This window comes from Dryobates pubescens, chromosome 2 (genome assembly GCF_014839835.1).
Source record: "Dryobates pubescens isolate bDryPub1 chromosome 2, bDryPub1.pri, whole genome shotgun sequence".
Lineage (NCBI taxonomy): Eukaryota > Metazoa > Chordata > Aves > Piciformes > Picidae > Dryobates > Dryobates pubescens.
In genome coordinates this window covers 22,542,110-22,567,338 of record NC_071613.1, presented here as the reverse complement: position 1 = coordinate 22,567,338, position 25,229 = coordinate 22,542,110, and the positions used below count along the sequence as shown (strand labels likewise).

General features: G+C 40.6%; 1 protein-coding gene across 1 annotated transcript in view; it reads left to right on the top strand.

The window, feature by feature from the left end:
* The window catches only part of BARD1 (BRCA1 associated RING domain 1), a 45,941-nt gene extending 24,527 nt beyond the window's left edge, over positions 1-21,414 (top strand). The window contains exons 4-5 of the mRNA XM_054168240.1: positions 20,154-20,251; positions 20,987-21,414. Coding sequence (XP_054024215.1) covers positions 20,154-20,251; positions 20,987-21,316 — 428 coding nt within the window. The 3' untranslated portion in view covers positions 21,317-21,414. The remainder of the gene's footprint in view (positions 1-20,153; positions 20,252-20,986) is intronic.
* Positions 21,415-25,229: the final 3,815 nt, after the last annotated feature.

Genomic DNA, 25,229 nt, shown 5'->3' with positions numbered 1-25,229 from the left:
AAATCATCTGTAGGCTGTCTGTCTCTGGCTGAAATGCTACTGTGCATGTAACTATTGCACTTGTGATGGGAAGGGGTTAGGGTTTTTCCCATATTTTTTACAGAGAGTGCTAGAGACAGTGAAAGGGATATGCAAGCAAAATGTTCACATTGAGAAGTAAGATTTTACTGACCTCTTCCAAGAAACAACAGAAATAAGAACTGCAAGTCTTGAGACTTCAGACAACCTGTCCTGTGTCTCCATTCCTTCCTGTGCCCTGCTAGTTTCCCCCAGTGAGGAATGTTTCCCTGGATCATGACTTTGCAAATCTTGCAGGTATGTTTCTGTCACTGCTTCTGATAGTTGTAGTCCTAATTAAACAGTGGTTGGATTTGTTCAGGTGAACCTGAACTTGCTTTAATGTAGAAGGCTTGCTTTTTTTTTTCCCCTAGTGAATGCATGCACACTTGTAATGAAGTCATAATCTGACAGGAAGCTTGCTGTTTTTTCAGGAGCGCTTTTCCTAGATCACTGAGACCTGCAGAATACAGCTTTGAAAACAGGAGGCAAGAACAGGGTGATCACTTCAGATGGTACAAGTGTAATTCTTTTCAGATAACAAGTGATAGTTCTTACCACTAGTTATAATTGGTCTCTTTGTACTTGATGCAGGATCTACTCACCTTCACATCATTACAGTAGGGTCTTTAAAGCAGAACTAGATGAGTAGAACTTGCATCTCTTCTCAAAGGTTTATTTTATTTAGGGATGTGCCAGAGGAGTGCATTAACCCTTTAGAGGTATGCAGTGGGTAAGCTAAGAGTAATCCAAACCCACTTTGCCAAACTGATACATTTGTCTAATTTTAGTTTGTCTCTATTTTTTTGTGTGTGTGTATGTGTAGGAACTTTGTTGCCTCTTCAGGATCTCAGCGAACTGACTTTCAGGGTAGGAAAGGGTTCTCTTTATCCCAGCATATTAAAGCGATTCTTCATTATCCTTCTGGGTTGGGGAGCAAAGTTTGATTACTTCACTATGGTTACTTAAAGTATTTTCCTTTAACTAAGCTAAGTAAAATGTGAACATGATAAATGTATTCAAGTGTTACTTGGGATGTTATCAAATACAGAGTGTAGAACCTCACTCAAGTGACTGATGTCTTGCTGCTGCTGCTGTGGGTGTAGAATTAGCTCGGGTTTGTGTCTTGGATGTCCCTTGTGTGTTGGAGGGTTAATCTACTGGAATAAAAACAGTGCTTGTGTTGAATGGACTGCTTAGAGGAGGAGCTTTGAGATTTAGTATGGTAGTCAGTTCTGCAAGATTAAAATATATTTTTAAGATATGCAATATTTACTGACGGCAGGTAAGATCCACTGGTCTGTAGAAGCATGTAAGATCAAGGAGTAAATACAGACTCTAAGGGACCTCAGTTCATGAGGTGTGCAGATATTAGCATAACCCTTGCCATCAGAGTGCTGAGACTTTGCCATTTCAGATTTAGATCATCAGCTTTATGGACCCATCAAGTACATTTCATTCCAAGTGTTTCTCAGGCTAGTGTCGCGGGTCTTTTTTTTCCTTGCACGTTAATACAGAGTGCTTTAAGAAGTAACTGTATGTAATACCAAGCAGCTACATGTCTTCTGGACCAAGCAAATACAGGTAGAACTACCTCCTCTGCCAGAAAGCAATCTTGGGATTTTGGTATTCCTTGGCTAAATTTTTTTATTTAAATCTGTGAGATTTAATAGTTGTGGCACTTCATTTGGCATTTGAGGCTTTCACTGACTGGGAAAGATAGGAACTACAAATGAAAAATATTATGTGGACCAGTGGACCTATTAATTGTCCCCCTAGTCTAGTTAATTTTTTTAACTTAATCTCCTACACATAGCTAATTTTTATTTTTATAGCTTTTTTTTTTCCTCATGTGCTCACTCTCTTGAATTCTTTCGTCCTTGCTTCACAGCAAGCCAAGTGATTTGAAAAATTAGATCTGTGCATTTGCAATTTCACAGTACTTCCTAAATGCTTTCACTCAAATGGGCTATCTTGCCAGTTTTTCATGCACAATAAGTTTAGCATTAGTAAAAATTGTCATGTTGTGTGTCGTCCCCCCCAGTTTTTTTTTCTTGATGCTAGCTCTCTTGAGGTAGTTGAGTCTGATTCTCATCGAGTCTGTGGTAATGCTTAGAGATAGATAGAATGTGATCCTCAATTAGGAATGGCATGTGGACAAAAAAATATTACTTGCAGTTAGTTCCAGGAGGCATTTGACCATGGCACTGACATAATTTTGTCTCCTTTTTCTAAGCTGAGTTTGTGCAGGACTTTGCTGTCTAAGTGTAAACAAAACAGTGAGCCAAACATCCTGCTGACGGCAAGTTAATTAAAACCCTGTCCCTGTTTGGATATCTAGGATGGTCTTTCTGGCTACACAGACTACTAAGGTTTGGGGGTTTTTGTGTGTAAAACTGGGTTTGTGTAACTTCTAGTGTCAAAATGGTGCAGCTTAAAACTCCGGATTACAAAGTATTTTGCTGTGTAAACAAAATAATTGTTTGCTTGTATCAAAAGCTGTGGAAGTTTGGGGCTTAGGAAGAATTGTCAAGGCCGTGTCTCCCTGTTTATCATCTCTCTTGGAAGCTTATTTGCTGAAAGTTTACTGGAACAGAAGGTAGCTGTTAAGTTTCTTGACTACAGCAGTAACCTCTGTTTCTTTGTACCTAAGACTTGAGCAATGTTGCACCATGAACTGAATCCCATTCCTAAAGCTTTTCATAAGAAGTTCTTTGATCTGTCAGTCCTTAAGATATCACCTGTCATTTCATGTAAAATCATACTCTGCAGATTACATTGAGTTTCTCTTTATTGGGCTCATTTTTGTTCTTGGCACAGACATCCTACTCTTTGACTGGAATTTATTCCAGCTGTAAGAGCCCTCTGCTTGACTATTCAGTATCTTGATGACTGAATAATAGGAAACTGCTTGCATCAAAGCATACATCTGACTCTTGAATGTCTAAAGCAACTTGCAAAAAGCCCACTTGCATTCTGGTTAAAAGTGTGCCTTAGAGACCTGCTATTGCAACTTAAGCACTAGAGACACTTCTTTCTCTTGTGTAGAAACAATTGTGTCTGTCTTCTCTGTGAGTGGAAAACCTGTCACAGTATCACAAAGGTTGGAAGAGACACTATTCCTAATGCAGGCCAGGATGCCATTGGCCTTCTTAGCCACTTGGGCACACTGCTGGCTTATGTTTAGGCGGCTGTCAATAGGCACCCCTAGGTCCCTCTCTGTTTGGGAGCTCTCCATCCACTCCCGGCCTGTAGCTCTGCATGGGGTTGCCATGGCTAAAGTGCAGCACCCAGCACTTGATGCCATCCTGTTGGTCTCCACCCATCTGTCCAGTCAGTCGAGGTCCCTCTGTAGAGCCCTTGCACCCTCTAACTGACCAACATCTGCTCCCAACTTGGTGTCATCTGCAGATTTGCTGATGGCTGTCTCAATCCCCTCATCCAGGTCATCAGTGAAGATATTAAAGAGGATGGGGCCCAGCACTGATCCCTGGGGGACACCACTAGTGACTGGCCGCCAGCTGGATGTGGCACCATTCACCACCACTCTCTGGGCTCGGCCCTCCAGCCAGTTCCTAACCCAGCACAGAGTGCTGCTGTCCAAGCCACGAGCTGACAGCTTAGCCAGCAGTTTGCTGTGGGGGACGGTGTCAAAGGCCTTGCTGAAGTCCAGGTAGACCACATCCACAGGCCTCCCCACATCCACCAGGCAGGTCACCTGATCATAGAAGGAGATCAGGTTGGAGAGGCAGTTGAGCAGTCACGTGCACCAGGCTCATTTTGAACAGGGTGGGTTATGGAGTCTCCCTCTCTATATCAGATCACACTGGATTGCATCCAGAGTGATTATCTCCAGTGATCTTGCTCTGGCAGGGGGGTTGGACTAGGTGGTCTTTCAAGGTCCCTTGCAGCCCTTAACATTCTGTGGTTCTGTGAAACCCAGGCCTATAGTAGGAGCACACAAGCATAATTACTGGTATTTCAAAAAATATTTGGTTTAGGCCTTAGGATGTTTAACTGTGTCACCTTAACATACGATGAGTAGCCATTAATTCTTCAGTGCCTTTGTAGTGATGGGATGGTGTTTTGCAACACTGTTAGAAAATGACTGAGATGATCTTAAAAATGGAGAGGAGGAAAACAAAGAGGGGAGTATGGAGTGGTTGGCTGGAGCTCTTATTTGTCTAGCTTAATTGGCAAAAAAAAGGGTCTATATTTGACTGTGATGGCCTGCAGAGCTATCGTAAACAGTCAAGAGGTTTTTTTCCAAGACAAAGATCTTACTGTGACTGGACAGGGACAGAAAGACACTCCCAAACCTCTGCTACTGACATGCAGTCACATCCTCCCCCTGCTTAGTTCACAGTAAAAGGTCAGCCATCTAGTCTAAAGGTGGCTTTAGTGAATGTGCTAATATTTTAAATTGTTTTTCTCCTTCTCTGGATGCTTTGTTCAAAGGAACTGTCCTGTGGTATTTGGAGTCGAACCTGGCCTTTATTTAAAGAAAGGGCAAGAGCTACCCTGATGATGCATGACAAAGCAGGAACAGCATGACAGTATTTAATGGGCTTGCAACTCCCAGGACTGGGCTGAGATTTAACCAATTATCTTTTACTCTGCAGAATGTGTATTATGCCAGCTCTTCGCTCATTAGTAACACAGAAAAGCTTGGGGTTAGTAATACTGTAAGATTAGCAATTTTAGAATACCATCCCAGAACCTCCTGTGTGGGATTTTTGTGGACTGTTGTTTTCCCAAGAGCCTGTGTTACTGAGCAGTGCTCATTCAGGAGCACGGAAAGCTGCTAAGGTCAGGTGCTTCTTACAGCTTCGCACTGGCCAAAGCCCCCCAGTTAAGTCAGAATGAAGACATATTGATTTGAGCCTCTCTTTGGGCTGGATTGGGTTATGGACTCATGAGGAATTCCTTATAAACCTCTGCCTACTCTGTAGAGGAAAGTGTGGCTAACTAGGAGACAGCACTTCAAAGCTGCGGTGGTTTTTGACCTCTTTAAATGGTTCATTGTTTGGTGACTAAGCTTACCGGATTTCGGATACTGAGTCTGGGCTTTGTTGTCGGTGACAAGCTTCCCCTTCATAACGAGCTCCTATTCATGCTTTTTTGAGAGCTGCAGCTACATGAGGTGGGGAGAAGAGGATCAGCAGGAATAGCCTTTATTCTCACAGAGGGCAAAACAAGCAGAATACTTCCCAAGAGTACTGGCAGAGGATCATGCTTGTTAACAGCAATTATACCTGTTGTGGTTTCAAACTGTTCTCCACAAACTGCTATTCTGTATCTGCAAAGTTCTGTGAAGACCCAGAAGCCATGGTTGTCCTTGATGTTGTGTTCATAGCATATCATATCTGTCTGAGTAATGGTAAAAGAATGGGGAAGGAAATATATCTTGAATCATATCTTGACTACAGAATACCACATATGATGAATGGTGCTCAACAAAATTGGCAAACCAACTAAAATCTGAATGAGTTGTTGTGTTCTGTGGAACAGCATGCTGAGGGCATGCTCAAATTTTGGAAGTGTGAGGGAACTGCGGTTCCCAAGTAGGAAGCAGATAGCTTTCCCCATGAAAGCATAACTGCATTGAGCTCCAGTGTTTTAACACCACATGTAGAAAATTCTGGCCTGTCTTTTATGGCAAATGGGTAAAGCCAGAAATGCCTTTCTTGGTTATATGACTGCATTGAAAGATTAAAGCTGAAATTTCTTGGTCCTGTGAATGATCTATACCAAAATGCATCCTGAAGCAGTTTTGAAAGACTGTGGGTTATTGAACTGAACATACTGCTCTGAACGTCCCTTACTCCTCAGCTGAGTGCAGCAGCTTGGAATTCAGTATCCATCTGTCTTGGATGCAGTTCTTACTCAAAGATTTGTGGGGCTTTAGGAGAAATTACATATTAATAAGAAAGTGGGAGGGAAAGCCACCCAGCTAATGTGCCCAGTTAGTTAAGAATCAAGTCACATTTTATTTACTTAAACCCATCTGTGCTTGTTTTGCCAGTAATAAATTTGGTCTGCGGCCTGTGGACTATGCACAAAGTGAAAAGATGAAGTCTGTGCTAATGTTAGCAGAGAAGAATGAATCATTTTCACTTAAACAACCCTCTGATGAGGTAAGTGTGTGTGGTTTGTTGTTTTTTTTTTTTTCTTCCTGTTTTGTTTTGCTCTTTAATAAAACATGAGATTCATTCTGTAAGTGTTGAAGGCAGTACAATATGTCACCTGCCTGTAAAGATTACAGGGAGATTTAAAATAGGCTGGGAAGCTGACTTGGACAACATCTCTAGAATGTATGTGGGATGGATACATGCTATGATTTCCTGTTACAGCTTTACCTGGGAAAACAAAGGATTTTTCTTGTAGTATGGCTTTATAGGAGGATGAATGCTGTGTTAGTATCATTGATTGAACTTTGCTTTTGTTGTTGTTTTTCTTCATATTTGAATTTGCTCCACTTGCCAAACTGGCTGAAAGCAGCAGCAGTCTTTGTTCCAGGTTCTTTTTGTGTGCCTTTAAAAGGCTGTTTCAGTATCATCCTTTGTCCAGCAATGAAGATATCAGCTCAGCAGCTGAAAATGGCTTATAGTAGATTGTTTTGGTCTTCTCATTTTTGTTATTTCTTTCTTCTTACCAAAGATTTTTCAAGGCCAAACTCAGGCTATTCAGACTTGATAAGTCACTGCATTAGTAAGTCCTTTGTGCTTCCTAATGGATGGTGATTAAACTGACCTGGCTAATTCAAGCAATTCTAGTTGATTCCAGAGTATACAGCCTGTTATGATCTCTCCTCATTGATGCCCATCAGCTAAAAGTAAAATGTTGCAGCTAGGTTGGCAAGGATACAACTGTTCTCTCACCTGCAGAAAATGTAAGATGCAGCTCTTTTGCCACAAAGAAACCATTGGATGTTTAAATTGTCTTTGGGATGAGTGTGTGCCAATGGATGGTTACCAGCTCATATGGGTGACTTGATCCAAAGCCCGAGGCTTTGGGGTAACTGTGTCTCAAGGTTGTATCTGTACTATGGAATCTGGAAATACTTGTGGAGGCCCAGGAGCTGAAGCATCACATCCTCGTCAGCATGAAGCTTGAGCAAGCAGCTCTTGTTACTTTGCACTGGTTAGTATCTGAAGAAAACAAACAAACAAAAAAACCCACCCAGAAACAAAAATCCCCACAAAAACCAGACAAAACAACCACAACCAAAACCAAACAAACTTGAGCATTCATTACTTAGAGGGCAATGTATTCTGGAGTCTTTAGTAAAAGGAAAGGCAGGTGCTAATTATATAGGTCACTCAACATATTGGTAGCATATCTTTTGGTAATATCTCACTAAAAGTAGGAGGCTTTACTGAGAAATGTTTCTTTTTTCTCCTTCAACACTGCTGTTAGCCAGGCTGTTTACACACAGTTCAACCATATGTCAGTGTGCACACTAGTGCCTTTTTATCCTTAGGAAAAAAAAAAAAAAAACAACCAAAAATACCCCAACAAAACACAAAATAAAAAACAACCAAACCAGCCACAAACCAATCTCAAAAAAACCCCAAACAACCCAACCCAAAAGGACCCCAGGCCCCAAACCAAAGAAAGCAAGAAATTAAAATCTCATGCACTAGCTGGTTTGGTACCTTGCATAAGCTAAAAGAAGCACCCCTAGTGCTGAGCTTATGGACCCTGTCCAGTCAGCTTACAATGAATTGTTTTTCAATGTGTTTACTCTTATTAAATAAAGCTGTCAAACAAATCAACTGGTTGCTTTATGTACCCAAATGTTTATCTTGTTCATGTAGTCACTGAGCCCCAGCCAGCCAAGAGATGGACCAGTCGGTATACTGGGGAGCAGTCTTAGTTTGAAGCAACAGAAATTGCTGAACAAACTTGCCACAGTTCTGAAGGCTCAAAAGCATACTGAATTTAACAGCAGAGGTATGTAGTTTTGGTGAAATGTCTTTGTCCAAATATAACTGTAGACCTGCACTTTAAGATACTAGCTGCAGTATGTTGTGTTTTTTTTTTTCTTCCTATGAAGTGCAGCTTCTGAAATCTGCCTGAAATCTGTGTGGCTGTAGTAGAATGATGGTGTGTTGTTGTGTGAGAACACATAGGAAGCCTGCTTGGTTACTTGAGGCAAGAGGCTTCTAGGGAAGCCATAGTTTGACAGTATATTAGTGGTCTGTTATTTAAAATCCCTATGTCCTTCTGAAAGAGCTCTGTTTTTTCCAGTTCTATTACAAATTGAAGGTTTCTTCTTTCCTTCATTAAGATGATAAAGCCAAATTATGGGGCTTGGGATTTTTTTTTTTGGTTGCCTTTTGAGGGGAACATTTTCTAAATCTTCCCCACTAGTTTTCTTTCAGAATGTTGCTTTTCTTGCTTGTGAAAGAAATGCTAAGGTCGTTTTCCCCTACCATCTTTCACACCCTGATTACTACTCCAGAATTGAGTTCTGCTAGCTTCTTGTCTAAAGCAGTGAGATCCCATAGTAAGATTCCTGTCAGACTTGAGTATAATTTTAAAAGCATTAGGAAAAAAACCCAGCATCCTGTAACCCAGAGCTGCCTCTGAAAATTTAAGTGTTACCTTAGAAGTGTAAAAACGTGACTTCCCTTTTTCAGAGTGAGTATATGCTGAAACTTACAATTCCTAATAGCCCTCCTACTTGCTTGTATCTTAGTCTCAAAAATCACAGACTTGTGCTGGAAAGAGTGGTTGATAAATTATCCTAGTCTGTTTATTCTTTAAATAGTGATTGATGCTTTTCAGCCAGTCATAGTTCTGATTTTTATGTGCTTGTAGTCCTACTGATGTGATCTTTCTCCTAGTAACTCATCTTATTATCCCTGATGTTCCAATGCCAAGTACTGTCAAATGCATGATGGCTGTTCTTACTGGATGTTGGGTCCTCAAGTTTGAATGTAAGTATTAAGTATATGGGATTCTTTGGGCTTTTAAACCAGAAATAGTTGCTGGGATTCCAGAGGCCTAATATCTGTACTAGCTTAACATAAAATGTGAGGGGTTTGGGTTTTAATCTCCTGAATAACAAGGGATCTAAAGAAAATACAACTACTCCTTCCTTCCATTTCATCCTTAAGATTGGTTAGGGAATGAACTTATTCATTGCTACTTCGAGTGATTATGAAAAATATCCTGGGAGGAAGGAATATTTAAATTCTTGGATTTCTAGTAAGCAGCTTCTATTGAAATTGATGGGAAACTTACTTTTGTATGTGATCGAGATGTGTGGGAAGGGAAGATGCTGCCTCTTTACATGTAAGCTGGGATCTGTTGAAAGTTTTAACTTCTAACCAAAGTTAGACTGTCAGCTGATCGTAACTTCAGTGGAAAGTACAAACAGGAGCTCTCTGTTGAGAGAATTCCCTGTGCAACCACAGGCTCTGGCAGATCAAACATACATATAACTTTCAATACCCATTTCTGTACACACAAGCCCTGTAGATTGGAGTGCTCTTCAACTGAAATAGTACCCTCCCAGGGAAGATGACTTGAATAGTGTCCCCTTAGCATCCAAGTAGTTATTTTGATGTCACCTTTCATGCAGTGTGTAATCTGTTTTTATACAGTGCAAGCTTTTTTGGTACAGCTGTTCTGTGGACTTACACCCCAAATTATGCTTCTTAGTATTTCTTTCTGATGTATTTCTTACTGTATCCTTTCACAGATGGCTTTTCAGGCTGCCTTCCTCCCCCAGACCTTTATGACAAAGTCCTTTTAGATAATAAATACACTAGAAGAGTTCATTATCCATGGAAAACTGACAGACACGTTTCATTCTGGTTTTCTACTGTGTGACTAAACCTCAGAATCTAAAGATTCTTTAAGGGTCTGAATGTTTCAGTCACTAGTGTTTATGAGGACACTGCTTATAATTTGAAATGAAGCAGAATAGGGTTTCAAGTAAGACACATCATCAGACACTTTGAACACTGGACTCTTTTTCAGGGTGTTCATTTGGCTTCCAGATAGTGGATGTGTTCCATGCTTTTTTTGAGGGGACAAATTCAACAGACGCTCTTTAATATTTTGTGCAGCAGCTGCAGAGTGGCTTCTGTTTGTGGCCTTGTAAGAATGTGCAAAAGGAAAACATTGTGTCCTCTTTGTACTGTGGTTCTTACAAAAAGGAGTAGCTCCTTGTTGAATGCATAGCATGAAGAAAGACTGTCTGTGCTTAAGCAAGCAGATGGATTTAATAACCTCCAGACACTATGCTGATAAGCAGAAGGGAAATTGTTTCCTCTTTGGAGGTAGGTATGCAGCAGGAAATTCGGAAGACCTAGAAGCAATGTTTAGGTTGTAAAGGCTGGAAAGGGTGTGCGCAGGTGCTCTGCAATGATACCCTAATCAGGCTAATAATCAGATTCTGTGGTGAATCCCTTGCAGGTCACTGGCTTCACTCCATTCAGGAGGTCTGCATACCTTCTGTTGTGTGCTGGGGTGGTTTTCCTTGATTTCATTATCTTTTTTGCTAGTCAGATGCTTAGAAAAATTCAGCTGAGTGGTAGGGAGATTTAATTAGTGAGACCTGAGTTCAAATCTTTGTGGAAGAACTTTTTTTAATCACTTCTAAAATAAAAGAGAGGGGGAGATATTCATGGAATATCTTCTTCTTTTTTTGTTGGTTATTTTGTTTGCAGCTGAGTTGTGTTTATGTTGTTAGTACTGATTAGTACAGTTCTGACTGCTAATGCTCTCAGCTTAGTAAGCAACATACTACTTAAAAGCAAGTGATTCTCCTCCCTAGTGGGAAATGTTAGTAATAACTCATGGGGTCTGATGCAGCTAAGTGCCTATAATTAACAGCACCACTCCATCTGTTCTCACCAGTCTGTTATTAGTCGTCTTCAGTTATTACAAGTTAAAGATTGTTATAACTAATAATGGGACTCCTACTGATGGAACATTTGTCTAGGAAAAATACCTTTGCTTTTATTTTTCATCATTTTCTCTTTATCATGGCTTTTTGGTTTATATTTGGATAATTTTCCTTAAATGTGACACAAACCTCTAAAAGTGTGTTCATGTTCTGGCTTACTTCTCACAAAGCCATTGCAAGTAAATTGAAGGAGCTGCTTGTAGTTCAGTGCTCTAAACTGTTTACTTACTTTGTAAATTCATATTCAAAAACTTCACTGAAATATATGAAAAAACAAAGCTTGGTGTGGCAGTTAATGAAATTCTGACTATGCATAAGTGAGTATTTGAATAATTTTTTTTAAAGGTAAGCTGTATTTTACTAATTTCTCAAGTTATATTTATAGCCTGCACATAATTATACCACTTCCTGAAAAAAACATAGCATGCTTGCAAAACCCAGTATTTCATTTGACTATATTTCTTCTGTTAACTCTTCCATTATGTAGCAGGCTTTCAAGATGTATTTCTCTAACAAAAAGCAATATCCCTCTCATGCATAATGCTAGGGTGTTTCCATTTACGTGTGTCTGTGCTCACAGATACAGTATCCCCTACTATCAGCAGAGAGGTAATGTGGCATTTTTCAGCAGAGTTTGAGCTAAATGTAAGGCATCTGTGTACTAGAGAAACAGGATTTAAATAGTTCTCTTCTGTTTTGGGGTTCCCTTTTGCCTTCAGATAGAAGAGGAGGGTGAAAGGATGTCAGCCTCTAATCTCCACAGAAGAAAGCTGCAGTTCAATATTTTCTATATATAATATGCTGTCAGCAATATATCCACTTTCAAAGCAGCATAGAATTCAATTGAGACACTGTTGTCACTCTGCTCCTTGCCCTTGGCCATATCTTTCATTGGTTTCATTATTTTATTACCTTCATTATTTCTGGGATGGTAATAGGGCACAAAGTAGCATACCATTATCCTTCTGCAAGTAGGCTGAGACAAAGATTCAAGTATCTCTGTATTTCCTCTCTGCTTTTTGTAGAGCATAGAGTAGGGTAATTAAAAGCAAAAGTCTTTAAGAGCTTTTCAGCTGTGTTTTTTTCTTGAACTGATTGTCATCTGTTAAAGCAGGGAATGAAAAATTATCTGGGCAAGGCTATGCCTTGAAACAAGCTTGTGTCAGTCTTTAAAACAAAGTACCTGGCAGAATTCTAAGCATCTGATTGCTTATTGCTTCATTTGTTTTGCTTACCTGGAGCAGTAGCAACGATTCAGCTCAGATTTGTTAAAAAGTCTGCAAAAAACACCTCTTGTTTTTCCTGTGAAGACTCAGAGCAACTGGGAGTTGACTGGAAGAGCACGTAGATTGCATGACTGACATTTCAAGGCAAAAACATCTTTCTGAATTTCTTGGAGCAAAGTGACCATCCTTGTTTAAGCTATTATACAAGGGATGTGCAAAGCTGTCTGAGCTGACTGCTGCTTAGGCTGGAGTGTCTCTCTTCCATGCACAGTATCTTTCAGATAACAGGCTGATGCTCAGCAAAGCCCTTCCTCCTTAAAAATTTTCATCACTGGTATTTCATGCTTGTTTTGTAGTTGGAGATTTACTTCAAGAACTTCCTTTTACAAAGGGACTCCCAGCTCTGTGAGAAGTAGTAGAAATACCTAGTGTGCATATGCATGTCCTAGGTAGGTGTTGGGTGTACAACTGAGGGGAATGTTTCACATCAGTAGAGTCTGAACTTCTGCACTCCACCATGTCAATCCCTTCTGGAAAGAGGGAGGGAATCATTTTGCTTCAAAATCAGCATAAATTTATGCTGTGAAGCTGCTGGGTTTGCAGAGGAGAATACAGTAGTGAGAATATCTTAAAGGAGAGGTGTGCTTTTGTCTGCAGAGCTCAGAAGTGGACTGGTTTGAAATAAGGTCCAGAGGGAAAGGAAACATTTCCACTGCTCCCTCCATTACACTTGGTTTTTCATATTTAAAGAGTACATTTGCTCTCATTTTGCTTTTGGTTTGAAGAAAACATTGCATTAAGGAAGCCCATTATAAGGAAGAGGATGGCAAATATTGCCTCATTCATTTGGAAGCATGTGATGGGACCTAGAGGATGAGCAGTCTCGGTGGGATTTTACCTCACCTTTACACCCTAGGAATGGCTGCCTCCAGTCACTTTGATCAGCCTAGAAAACAGCTGCAGCAAACAGTGGTTTCTTAAAGAGAACAGGGCACTTGGGGGGTTTCAGTGAAGTAATGTTTTTTTGTATTACATGCTCCTAGCTTCTGGGAAGTGATGTTTAAGGACTTTCTAAGCATCTGCTCCATCATATTTAATAAACATCACCTGGATTAACTTGCTAACTCCCATTCTTAAACAGATTCATTATAGTCTCTGCAGTGTCTTGTCATTTTCATGTCTTGGAAAAATAGACTGCTCTTGTTTCACCAGATGAGATCTCTGCCTCACTCCATGAAAATCTGTGATTCTAGTTACTTTATAAGCAGATAAGAGACAGTATAAAAATCCTTTGCTGTAGCAGAGAGCAGTAATGCTGTCCATGAAAGCAAATTGAAGCTAGCCATGCCAGATTCCCCCAAGGCTTTCTTTCAGTCCAGATATTTTCCTGTTGTAGAAAATAATCCCAACAAGCTTTAGACAATCTGCATATAAGTCTTCAAATCCTAAGATGAGGAAGTTTCAGTTGCAATCTCTACTAGATCTTGGATGTGTAATATTTTATCTTTGTTGCTGTTGTGTGTTCCTAAATTACTTTTAGCTGTTCTGGGAGATTTTTGGGACTAACCCCTGTTCTTTGCTTTATTAATGCAAATCCAACAAAACTCCACTAAGGCTAATTGAGTTACTGAGAGCTACCCCTGGGTATCTGCAGGTGATTACAATTTGTTCTTGGCAACCGGTTCTTTTTGTTCTTCATCCTGTTCAAATTGGTTTTGCTGATGCAGTTAGCTTCATTATAAACCAATAAGACTTACACGAATAAGGATTATAGGGCTCTGATCTTAAATTTTGCAAGTAATGATTCTTTATTTCCACTACTAGTGGCTTCAGTTGTATCAAAGGTCAATTAAAGATACCACTGGAGCACACACCCTTTTAACCTGCTTGCTCCTTATATGCTGGAAGGTGAGGAGGGGAGGGCAGCTGCTCAGTGAGGTAATAAGGATCAGTGTAAGTAGTGATGCTTTACTGATCTGGCTAATGAGGGGAAAAGAAATAAGCAGTTTTCCTCTTGCCAAATGTGGTGGCATCAAGCTAAAATGTGGTTCTATTAAGATAAAAACTTTTTCTACAGTATTTTCTAGGTGCTTCAGTACAGGCTCAGGTTTTGCTAGAATTTGGTGCAAATGATGTTGCTTGTAATCTATAAATTGCAAGTGTGAAATCAGCTATTTAAGAGTCTTTTAGAGTTCTAATGGTCTGTATTTCTAGGAAAAAAAACTTACATGACCTCTCTGCACATGCCATCTTTCTCCAGTATGGTCTTCTGTCAGGCAAGCTTTATTACTGAGTGCTTGCAGACTTGAACTGGGCATTGCAAAACAGCACTGGTCCATGAGAAATAGAAAAATGCTACCTGCCTTGGTTCAAGTCTTAACCTTTTGTGGGTAATTGATCCAACTACTGTGATTAAACTAGAGGGCCATTAAAGTGTAGTTGCAATAATCACCCTCATCTCTTCAGGGAAGAGAACATGTTAAATGAGTAAACTGGATCAACCTCAAACCTAGGAGGTCCACAGTACTTATTGGCACTAGTATGGAGGAATAAATCAAGGTTGGCTGAGATCCTGAGTAATTGGATTGTGTTGTTTTATAACAAAAAAAACTAGTCAAATTTTAGTCAAATTTGCCTGCAAAGAACACAGAGACTGCAAATGGGGGAAGGGAAGCCATGTAACCCTGATTCCTACCCCCTCCTAAAGTTGCAGGCATCCTCTCAAAAATGAGTTCACTTTCTTCTCAGAGAAGAGCTTCTTTAAAGATGTCTCTGTTATTCGGAGATTCAGTCCTGTTCTGAATGTTTTTTTTTCAGAAGAACTTCAGATGGCCATCTCCATTTCATGAGGGAAGTGACATAGTGTTGATGGTGTCCTGATCACTTTTTAATTAAAGAAAAAAAATTATTATCCTCTGACCAGTGCCTTGGCATAAAGTTCTCACTGATGCTGGACAGTGTCAGTCAAATGAGTGTCTAATCTCAGGAGTTCTGAGAACCAATTTAACACAGCTCCTATCTGGAGTCAAAGGGTGCTCAGACTTAAATAGGTGCTGTAAGGTCAATAGAGCTTCTGGAAAAGTCCTTTTAAAAGTAGCAGAGTGATACACCTTCGAGTACAGTATGGAATTTTATTTCTTTTTTATATGTCCTCTTAATCAGATTGACAGTCAATTGGATAGAGAGACTATTAAAAAGGAACTGTGATGTTATCCAGCCACTTACACACATTAGCAGCTTTAAAACTGATAATTCATACTCAAGAAAAAGACCTGGGCTTTATTGAGTGAACTCAGTGGTCAAAATAAAATCACTAGCTGTATCAAAAAAAAAAAAAAATTTTGGAAGGACCTACAGTATGCTCTAATCTTCTGCTTGTACCTCTACTCTTAAGCATGAAATTAAGAGGCACTAGTATAAGGTCATCCTGCCAAAAAATGGTGAATCTTGTGCATGCGTCCAAATGAGAGCATAGAGCAACCAAAGCTGATTATGCTGTCTGAGAAATCTCACTGAGACTGTTGCATCCAGCTGGAGTCACTGTATCTAAACATGACAATGCAAAATTAGCAATTTCAAAGCAAGTGACTTGACACTAGGTTTTATGTGGATAGGGAGAAGAAGAGTGGACCAAAAAAGCCCTTTTGTTTAAACAAATGCATAATGAATTAGGTAGAATCACAGTTTGAGTCCGTTGTCATTTGATCTCAAATGTGAGAACAGGCAATATTTCCTTTTTAATTTCTTTTACCTGCTGATTTTCTCTTTTTTTTAGTATGGGATGAGAATCCTTTAATTCTTTAAATAAAAATCTCTTTCTGTTATCTAGGACTTGATGAAAAGAAATTAGCAACTCGAGAAGAAGTCAGTCTGAACAAAGTCTGCAGTGAAAGGACAGACTGGTGGCTATCACCTAAATTATTTTTGCTTCCTTCTAGTTGGGAAGCCTTTCTCCACTGATAGGCACGCTTTGACTGTTCACTAAGAGATTTAACACATCCAAGTGCTGGGTTCTACACATTGGCCACAACAGCCCATGCAGCACTACAGGCTGGGGTCAGAGTGGCTGGAAGAGCAGCCAGGCAGAAAGGGACCTGGGGGTACTGGTCGATGGTAGGCTGAACATGAGCCATCAGTATGCCCAGGTGGCTAAGAGGGCCAATGGCATCCTGGCCTGGATCAGGAGCTGTGTGGCCAGCAGGAGCAGGGAGGTTATTCTCCCTCCTATACTCGGCACTGGTTAGGCCACACCTTGAGTCCTGTGTCCAGTTCTGGGCCCCTCAGTTTAGGAGAGATGTTGACTTGCTGTAATGTGTCCAGAGAAGGGTAACAAAGCTGGAGAGAGTTTTGGAGCACAAGCCCTACAAGGAGAGGCTGAGGGAGCTGGGGTTGCTTAGCCTGGAGAAGAGGAGGCTCAGGGGAGACCTTATTGCTGTCTACAACTACCTGAAGGGAGGTTGTAGTCAGGTGGGGGCTGGTCTCTTCTCCCAGGCAACCAGCACCAGAACAGCAGGACACAGTCTCAAGCTGTGCCAGGGGAGATTTAGGCTGGATGTTAGGAAGAAATTCTTCCTAGAAAGAGTGATTGGCCATGATGGGTTGGACACAATGATCTCGAAGGTCTCTTCCAACCTGGTTTATTCTGTTCTGTTCGAAGGGTTGCAAGCACCTCCCTCAAACATTGGTTGATAACTGCATCAATTGTTTGAGTGTGTAGCTAGCCCATGACTCTGACAAGTGACATGCTGTTTGCCTAACTTCCTTGTGCCTAAAGGCTCTCCTTTCACTATTACCCTGGTAGTGTTGTCTTGTCTCTTTCCAAGTGATATTATTACCATCAACAGCACAACTAATCCATAGAAAGACTGCCATGAAGTATGTTGAAGCCTAAGGCACCACCTCATCAGAGCCTGAGGATTCCAGCGACTGACTTTCCTGTTTGGCAGACAAAGCGTTAGATGAGACTGCTTGAAATGTCCCTGAACATAGTGGTTCTAAAAAGCATTTGTTCTTATCTATCAAACATAACAAGACACATGAGTCAGAGCAAATTCTGCTTCTATGGCTTGCACAAAAACATGAGAATTGAAAATATATTCTTCTTCCATCACCAATACCCAGGGAATCTGCTCCAAAAAGGGTTGTGTGCATGTAGGCCTGACAGTGTTGCCTTTAGCATATTTCTGTTAAAAGAAAACACCTAGGCACTGAGAACTTGATGCTCCTGGATTTTTGTCCTATCTGGAATGCACAGCTTCTGTGCCATAAATCTGATCTGTTCCAGTTCTAGCTGGCTAAGACAAGCGGCAATTACTGAGAGTGCTGATCACACAGACACTGGCTACAGAAACGGTCTGTTTGCATATTTCCAGTTTTTCAAGGAAACAAATGTTTATGTTGTGGTTCTTGTAGATACAGTGAAAACATGACACTTGCAGATGAGTCTCTCGCTGTCTTGAAGGGTCGTCACTGTGTGAGGTGTACAGATTCTTTGCAGGACTTGGCAGTGTGAAATGGACAGCTGTATATGCAAAACAGACAGAACCTGTTTTCATGTTCTAACATAGACATCATTCCACTAACATTAGCCACTTTCATCACTTCAGTCATATTTTTTTCCCCTCAGGTAAGTAACAGTATAGAAAGACATTGCAGTCTTTTGTATTCATTCAGCCTTTTATTACCTTAGTTCCACATTTGCTCCATTTACTGACGCTGCCACTGGATGCTCAATTTATGAGGTACTCACCATATAAAAGCCTCATCTCTGCAGTGAAAGTCCTTGAAATTGAGCTTTTGATGGTAGATTGAAAAAAACCCTATGCTCTTAATGAGTGAATGGTTCTGTTCTTAAGACTAGATGAGATGATTTTTCCTTTATTGTAAGTGGCACTGATTGGCATCTGTCCTGTCTTGGAAGGAAAGAATATCTGTGTAAGTTGAGCGGCAAATTGACACAGGAAGTCTTGTTGAGTTGTGATAAGAAAAGTAAGATGGAAACAACTTTGAATTTATTTTTGAGTGCTTTGAAAATAAGTTGCTATTATTCATTGCAGTTCTTGAGAATGAATAAGTAAGCAGCTTTTCTGGAAAATACATGACCAGGTTGCCTTCTGGTTTTGTGCACATTCATGTTAATTTTCCTTGAAGGAATGAACTTTGAAGGAATTTTCCTTGAAGGAATGAATTTTGCCCAGGGAGGTGGTGGAGTCACCATCATTGGAGGTGTTCAAGAGGAGACTTGATGGGGTGCTTGGTGCCATGGTTTAGTTGATTAGGTGGGTTGGATTGGTTGATGGATTGGATGCGATGATCTTGAAGGTCTCTTCCAACCTGATTTATTCTATTGTAAGTTATTGACCCAAATCTTTGTACATGGAGGTAGATACACATTGTTGTAGTCTTCAGCCAGTGATAGTTTTTTTACATAGGTTTTGTTAGGGTTTATTTTGTTTCCTTTTGTTTTTGATAAAAATACACTGGAAGACTTCTGGTAACTAAAATTGTGATTTCCTGTTGCATTTTATAAGTCTCTATGAACTGGTGGTAAATTACTAAGGTCTGACTTTCAAGTTCTCTCTAGATTACATATTCCAGTCTCTTGGCTGCTATGGTAGCCAGGTACTTCTGTCAGTGATGCTTCTCTTCATAGTTTTGGATCTTCTTCCTTTTTAGACTTGGATTTCCACATCTTTATAGCAGCCTTCCAGTACCTGAAGGGGGCTGAAAGAAAGCCAGGAAGGGACTTTTTTCAAAGGCTTGTTGTGACAGTACGAAAGGGGATGGATTAAAGCTCGAGGAGGGAAGATTTAGACTAGGTATTAGGAAGAAATTTTTTACAGTGAGTGTGGTGAGACACTGGAACAGGTTGCCTAGGGAGGTGGTGGATGCCTCTCCCTGGAGGTGTTCAAGTTCAGGTTAGATGAGGCCTTGAGCAAGCTCATCTAGTGGAATGTGTCCCTAGCAGGGTTGGAACTAGATGATCTTTTAGGATCCCTTCCAACTCAAGCCATTCTACAATTCTATTCTATGATTTTACTTCTGGTTTTGTTTAGTTTGGGGTTTTTTTTTAATACTTTCATATTTGCACAGTAGATTAAAAAATGCTGTGCAAGATGTGAAATGCTACTTTAAAAGTTACACCCTCAGCAACACTGCAGATCCTCATGGAAGAGTTTTCAAACCCAGCTTCACAAACTAACTTTCTTGAGTAATTTTTATTAATGAGCACAGGCAAAATGTTCCACCCTTGAATGGGTGGCCACAGCAATTTCTCTCTCCAAAGTGAGGTCAGGTAGTAGGTTCAACTGATGGTAGTGATACATTAGCATCAGCACATTCTGTGTTGGAAAAAAAAAGGTAAAAACATGTGGGCTCTAAAAGACAACCTCATTATGCGCCACTGGTAACAAAAATGAATGCCACTGTTAAACCCTAGCATAAATCTCCAGTTTGTGCTGATTTTGGAGACCTTGAAATACCATCTGATTTGTTATTTGAGGCCATGGCTGTTTGGAAACAGCTTTCTGCTTGCTTTGTAATTGCTCTTTATAAGGCAATTGCTTCCATTTCATGACCACGGAGTTGGTTCTACATTCTGGCTTTAAGCTTCCAAATGATCAGCAATTTGACATTTGACATTAAGCGGTTGACCTTTAGTGGGTATGAGGAAAAGCTAATAATTCCTAGAGTTTACAGCACTGATCTTACTGTGATACTGCTTCTCTGCCTAACTTTCATCTTCAACCAGTGTAGTAAATGCTTTCAAGTTTAAAAGCAAATTGCTAAAGCACAGAGGCTTTGGTGCTATGTTTTGCATTGTGGGTAATCCTTTTACTTCAGTGCAGCTCTTTGGTCCCTAAAATGTCACACAAGCCTCTGTTAAAGCATGAGATCTGTCATCTTTGACTTCCTTATTGTGCGTTGGGTTGGGGTTTTTTTTGTAGGGGTACAAGCCTGCCTCCAAACCACAGTGCGAGAACAAGAGGAGAAGTACGAAATCCAAGGTGGCCCACAAAGAGGCCGGCTCAACAGAGAGCAGCTGGTGAGTTTTTTATTGCTTGAGACAGATTATCTTAATGACCTTTGGTTCGTGCATTTCTGCCCCTTGCCACAGGTGCAGTAGATGTAAAATTTTAATGTGGTCTTGTACAGAAATGTGATTATGTGCAAGGTGATGGTAAGAACTGCGAGCACCCATAAAGCTGTCATTTCCCTCTATTAGTGGATATGTTGCTATAACCTTGTTAGAGGGAACGCTGTATTACACCCATGGAAGATGCAGGATAGGACAGGAAGTGAGGCCTCTTTGACCTTTCCTGCTCAGCTTTAGAATCTAGTTGAAATTATCTGCAAGTTGAAAGAAAAATGGTTTTGTTACTCCTTGTTTTCCACCTAAGGCCACTTTTATAGCGAACTGGGTTAATTTTGGGTTATTTTCTGGATTATGCTGGAGAAGTTCATGAAATGTGTTGTAACAGTAGCTGTAAATATTCCTAGCTCCTGGTTAAACCTCGTTGCACTGGAAAATACTTCAACATAAGTAAGAATTTACCGTGTAAGCAAGCTTTTCTTGATTGCATACTTAGACTGAGTACCTTGCACATAAAGTTACTGTTGTAACTTTCAGTCTTGGTCTAACTTCTAATCTTGGTTACTTCAAATTGTGTCATTTTTTTCCCTGTAGGCTCTCCTTGTTCTTTTCCACTCTTTTCCTGTATATTCAGTTATGAAGCCTGATTTTTATTGTGTGGTTTTGTTTGTTTTTTTTTCCCTTTAGCTGCCAAAGTTGTTTGATGGATGCTACTTCTATTTTTTGGGATCTTTCAGCCATCACCAGAAGAGTGATCTTGTGGAGCTGGTCAAAGCAGCAGGAGGACAAATTCTGGTTAGGCAGCCAAAACCAGACAGTGATGTGACACAAACAATCAACACGGTGGCTTACCATGCAGAATCTACTTCTGACCAGAGATTTTGCACTCAGTATGTCATCTATGATGTGGCTTCTAAATTCAAGCCAGAGAAAATTCGTCAAGGCAAAGTCTGGATGGCCCCCTCCAGCTGGCTTATAGACTGTGTGATGTCATTTCAGCTCCTGCCTGTAAAATGAGCATTGCTGTCTCAGGGCTTTAAAATGTGGTGAATCTTGAGCAGCTGGAACTCTCTGGTGGACACTGGTTTGAAGGTGATGATTTGTTTTATACTTAGGAGTAGGGGAGAGCTTTTGACTATTGACTAAGATCACCACAGATATGCTGTGAACATTCAGTGAAGGAGAGAGGTAAATACACCAGCTTGGGTTATTCAGTATGCTTTATTTTTGCATGTAACTGCTATAATCACTGGCAGTTTGCAACTGAGATCTGTGCAAAATGAAGCCTTTTGCATTCTTGATGTAAAGCAGCCCTTCCTAGGTGATGGAGCATTACCTGCCTGCTTTTCTGTTGAATATCCATTGGCAAAGATCTGCTGTGTGTTATGTCAAGATTTCTCAGCCAGGACAGAATTTGTATCCTTAAAAATCTAAAAGGGCTATGCATTTGAACATAGTAGCTTGCCTTTACTGACATCTCTTCTGTCAGGCACACATGATTGTTTCCTCTAACTTCTTGCAACTCAATTTTGCAGGCAATTCTTGGCATGGGATAAGCCTTGGAGAAATTAGAGTGGAGCTAATGGCCCAAATTCATTCAAAACCAGACAATTTTGAGAACACCATCTTTAAAAGTGTTGGTCTGAAATTCCTTATCTGTAGCAGGAGGGATGCTCTGTGTCTGTCCTCTTTGATGCTTGAAAATCCCTAACTCAAATTCTACTTCTTGAAGGTTTCTAAGCATCAAGATCCCTATTAAACTATTAAGATAAGAATTGCTGTAAGTATGGATCATGGATACCTTTAATGAAAAACAAAGATGATGATGACAAAAGAATTACTCCTTGCTTTGTGCAATTGCACTTAAACTTTCCAATGCTTGATTCCTTCGTATTTATTACACTGTTTGTCATAACTGATCCTAAGTTATTATCAGAACTTTGCTTCCTCATTCTGCTCTTCTCTAATGTGTCACATCTTTTGTGTTGTCTTAGTTTGTCAATTAATTTTTAAATGATGAGTTGTAGTCATATACAATGAGAATGATGGTTGTGGGATGAAAAATAAAGCAGTTTCATGTTTACTTTTGCATTGCTTGTAATAATAAAACTTTGGTGCCTGTAAGTTTGGAGTATTTTACTGGATGAGCTTAGCTATCTCACTGGGTAAATAGAAAGGTAAGTACTGTTCTGTGAACCTGCCCCAGCTGTGAAGATAGCACATCCACCTGCAAGAGCACCTCTTCTGTGCAACAAAGTTGTTGTTTTCTGTAGCCATCACCAGTGGGGGTCTGCCAATTTCAATACATTCTGTAGAACTCCTGGAACTCTACATGTCAGGCATAGCACAGGTATGACCTGCAATAGCATCTACTGGACTTCAGTCTGAGGAAGTATCTTGGTCTGTCACTTACGCTAGACTGAATCCTTGCTCTTACTAAACGCAGTTTTAATTACTCACATGTCTGTGTGAGCGAGCGAAAACATAAAGCATAAATGGAACAGCCCATGGAACTGATGTGTGGTGGGGGTTTGTGCAGATAAACACTGGCAGCAAAGAAGGGTCAGAGTCAATTTGGTGTGGAATTGGTCATTTATTTTACCAATTCTAGCACATTTCAGCTTGGCATTTCACTGCACATCAATATACCCAGTGCTGCATTCTTTGCAAAAGTAACAGTGAATCTCTGCAAAGCTCTTAAGAATGGAGCTTTTCTGCTCTGATCTTAGGGAGGAATTTACCCCACTGGTAATTCTGTTGTGTCCTTAAGTAGAGGAAGCAGATTTATAAATTTTTAGGCCTGTTCTTCCTTGACAACTGAAAAGGTATTGTTAGAAAATTGCCATCAGTGTTTGTGGGTTTTTTTGTCACACTCCACACTCTTCCTAAGGTCTTGTTACTTTGAATCAGAGAATGATTTTGGTTGGAAGTGACCTTAAAGCTTGAGTCCCCTCATTAAGCCAGCATTTCCAGGTTGCCACTAAACTATGCTCAGCACCAAGTCTACACATGCTTTAAATCCTTCCAGGGAGGGGCAGCCTGTGCCAATTGTTGGCAACCCTTTTGCTGAAGAAGTTTTTCTAATGTCCGTTCTCAACTTCCTCTGGTGTGTAACTTGAGGTCATTTCTTCTTGTCCTATTGCTTGTTACTTGGGAGAAAAGACTGACCCTCACCTTGCTACTGTCCTTTTAGCTAGTTGTGGAGAGAAAGAAGGTCATTCCTCAGCCTTCTTTTCTCCAGGCTAAGCAATCACTGTTCACTCAGCCTCTCCTCACAATACTTGTTCTCCAGACCCTTCACTAGCTTCATTGCTCTTCCCTGGCCATGCTGCAGCACCTCACTGTCCTTGAAGTGAGGGGCTCAAAAGTGAACCCAGTATTTGAGGTGCAGAATCGCCAGCACTGTGTAGAGGGGCAAAAATTCCTTCCCTACTCCTGCTGGCCATATGATTTCTGATGCGTATCAGGATGCTATTCGCTTTGGGCACCTGAGCAAATCGTTTCATGTTTTCAAGCAAACTAGTGTCAAATCACATTAAGTTTCTCCATATCATGCTGAGGAGTGATCCCATACCCTTCTTGTTGAAGCAAATACACAGGATTAATTGTGGCTTGTCTCCAGCTCTTTTCAGTTTGAGTGTGTCCAACCTCTGTGGACTTTTAAACACTTGCAGAGCCTCGCTCAGCAGTAGACTGACACCCAAACTGCAGCAGGGGTCAAACTTTAGTGAAGCAATAGGTAAGTACACAGACCCTGCTTAGGTCACTCTTGCTAATCAGCAGAAGGATAGCACTAGATAAAACATGTCTTTAAAAAGTCTTATAGTAAGGATAAATCAAGTTCCTTAATTGACTGGATGGATTCTGGCTTGTGAGAGCAAAGTTATAAAATGGAGAGGCATACAGTAATGGGTGTGTAGGGATCATTCCTCATTGCCTCTTCTAGTCTAAAACCAATGGTGCATTAAAGGAAGCTAGGTAGGAGGCAAACTCAAACCAGAAGGTGTTTCAGGTTGCAGCTCATTTATGGGTGCTGTACATTTTGGCACAGTCTGAAGCAAGGAGTAGATGAGTTCATCAAAGAAAATCTATTAAAGGTTAGTAAAGAACCTTATCTCTTCTCCCACTGAAGTGCATGTACTTAATGTGCATTGATGATTTGAAGAGATAGAAGTCCAAAGACTTGCATTCTGGATTATACAAGTTTAATTAATCTTGTACTTTGGGGGATGAAAAGCTGGACACAAACCAGCTCACATCTTGCAATGTGCATTTGCAGCCCACAAAGCCAACCGTATGCTGGCTGACTGTATCCAAAGCAGTGGGACCAGTGGGTCAAGAGAGGTGACTCTGCCCCTATGCTTTGGTGGGGTGAGACCCCACTTGCTCTGCTGTGTCTGGCTTGAGAGTCCTCAGCACAAGAAAGACATGGACCTGTTGAACTAGGTCCAGAGGAGGCTACAAAAATGATCAGAGCGTTGGAACACCTCTGCTATGAGGACAGGCTCAGAGAACTAGGGTTGTTCAGCCTGCAGAAGAGAAGGCTTTGGTGAAGTTACTATTGCAGCCATTCAGTACTTAAAGGGGAGGTATAAGAAAGATGAGGACCATCTTTTTAGCAGGATCTGTTGTAACAGGACAAGGGGTTAAGAATTTTAAATGAAAAGAGGGGAGATCTAGACTAGACCTAAGGGGGTGGGGGAAGGAGAGAAATCATAGTAAGGGTGATGAAACACTGGCCCAGGTTGGCCGGAGAGATGGTACAAGTTCCATGCCTGGAAATAGTCCAGGTCAGGTTGGATGTGGCTCTGAGCTACCTGATCTAGTTAAAGCTGTCCTTACTCAATACAGGTGGGTTGAACTAGATGACTTATAAAGGTCCTTTCCAACCCAAACTATTCTATGAGTCTATGATTTATACCTCAAAAAT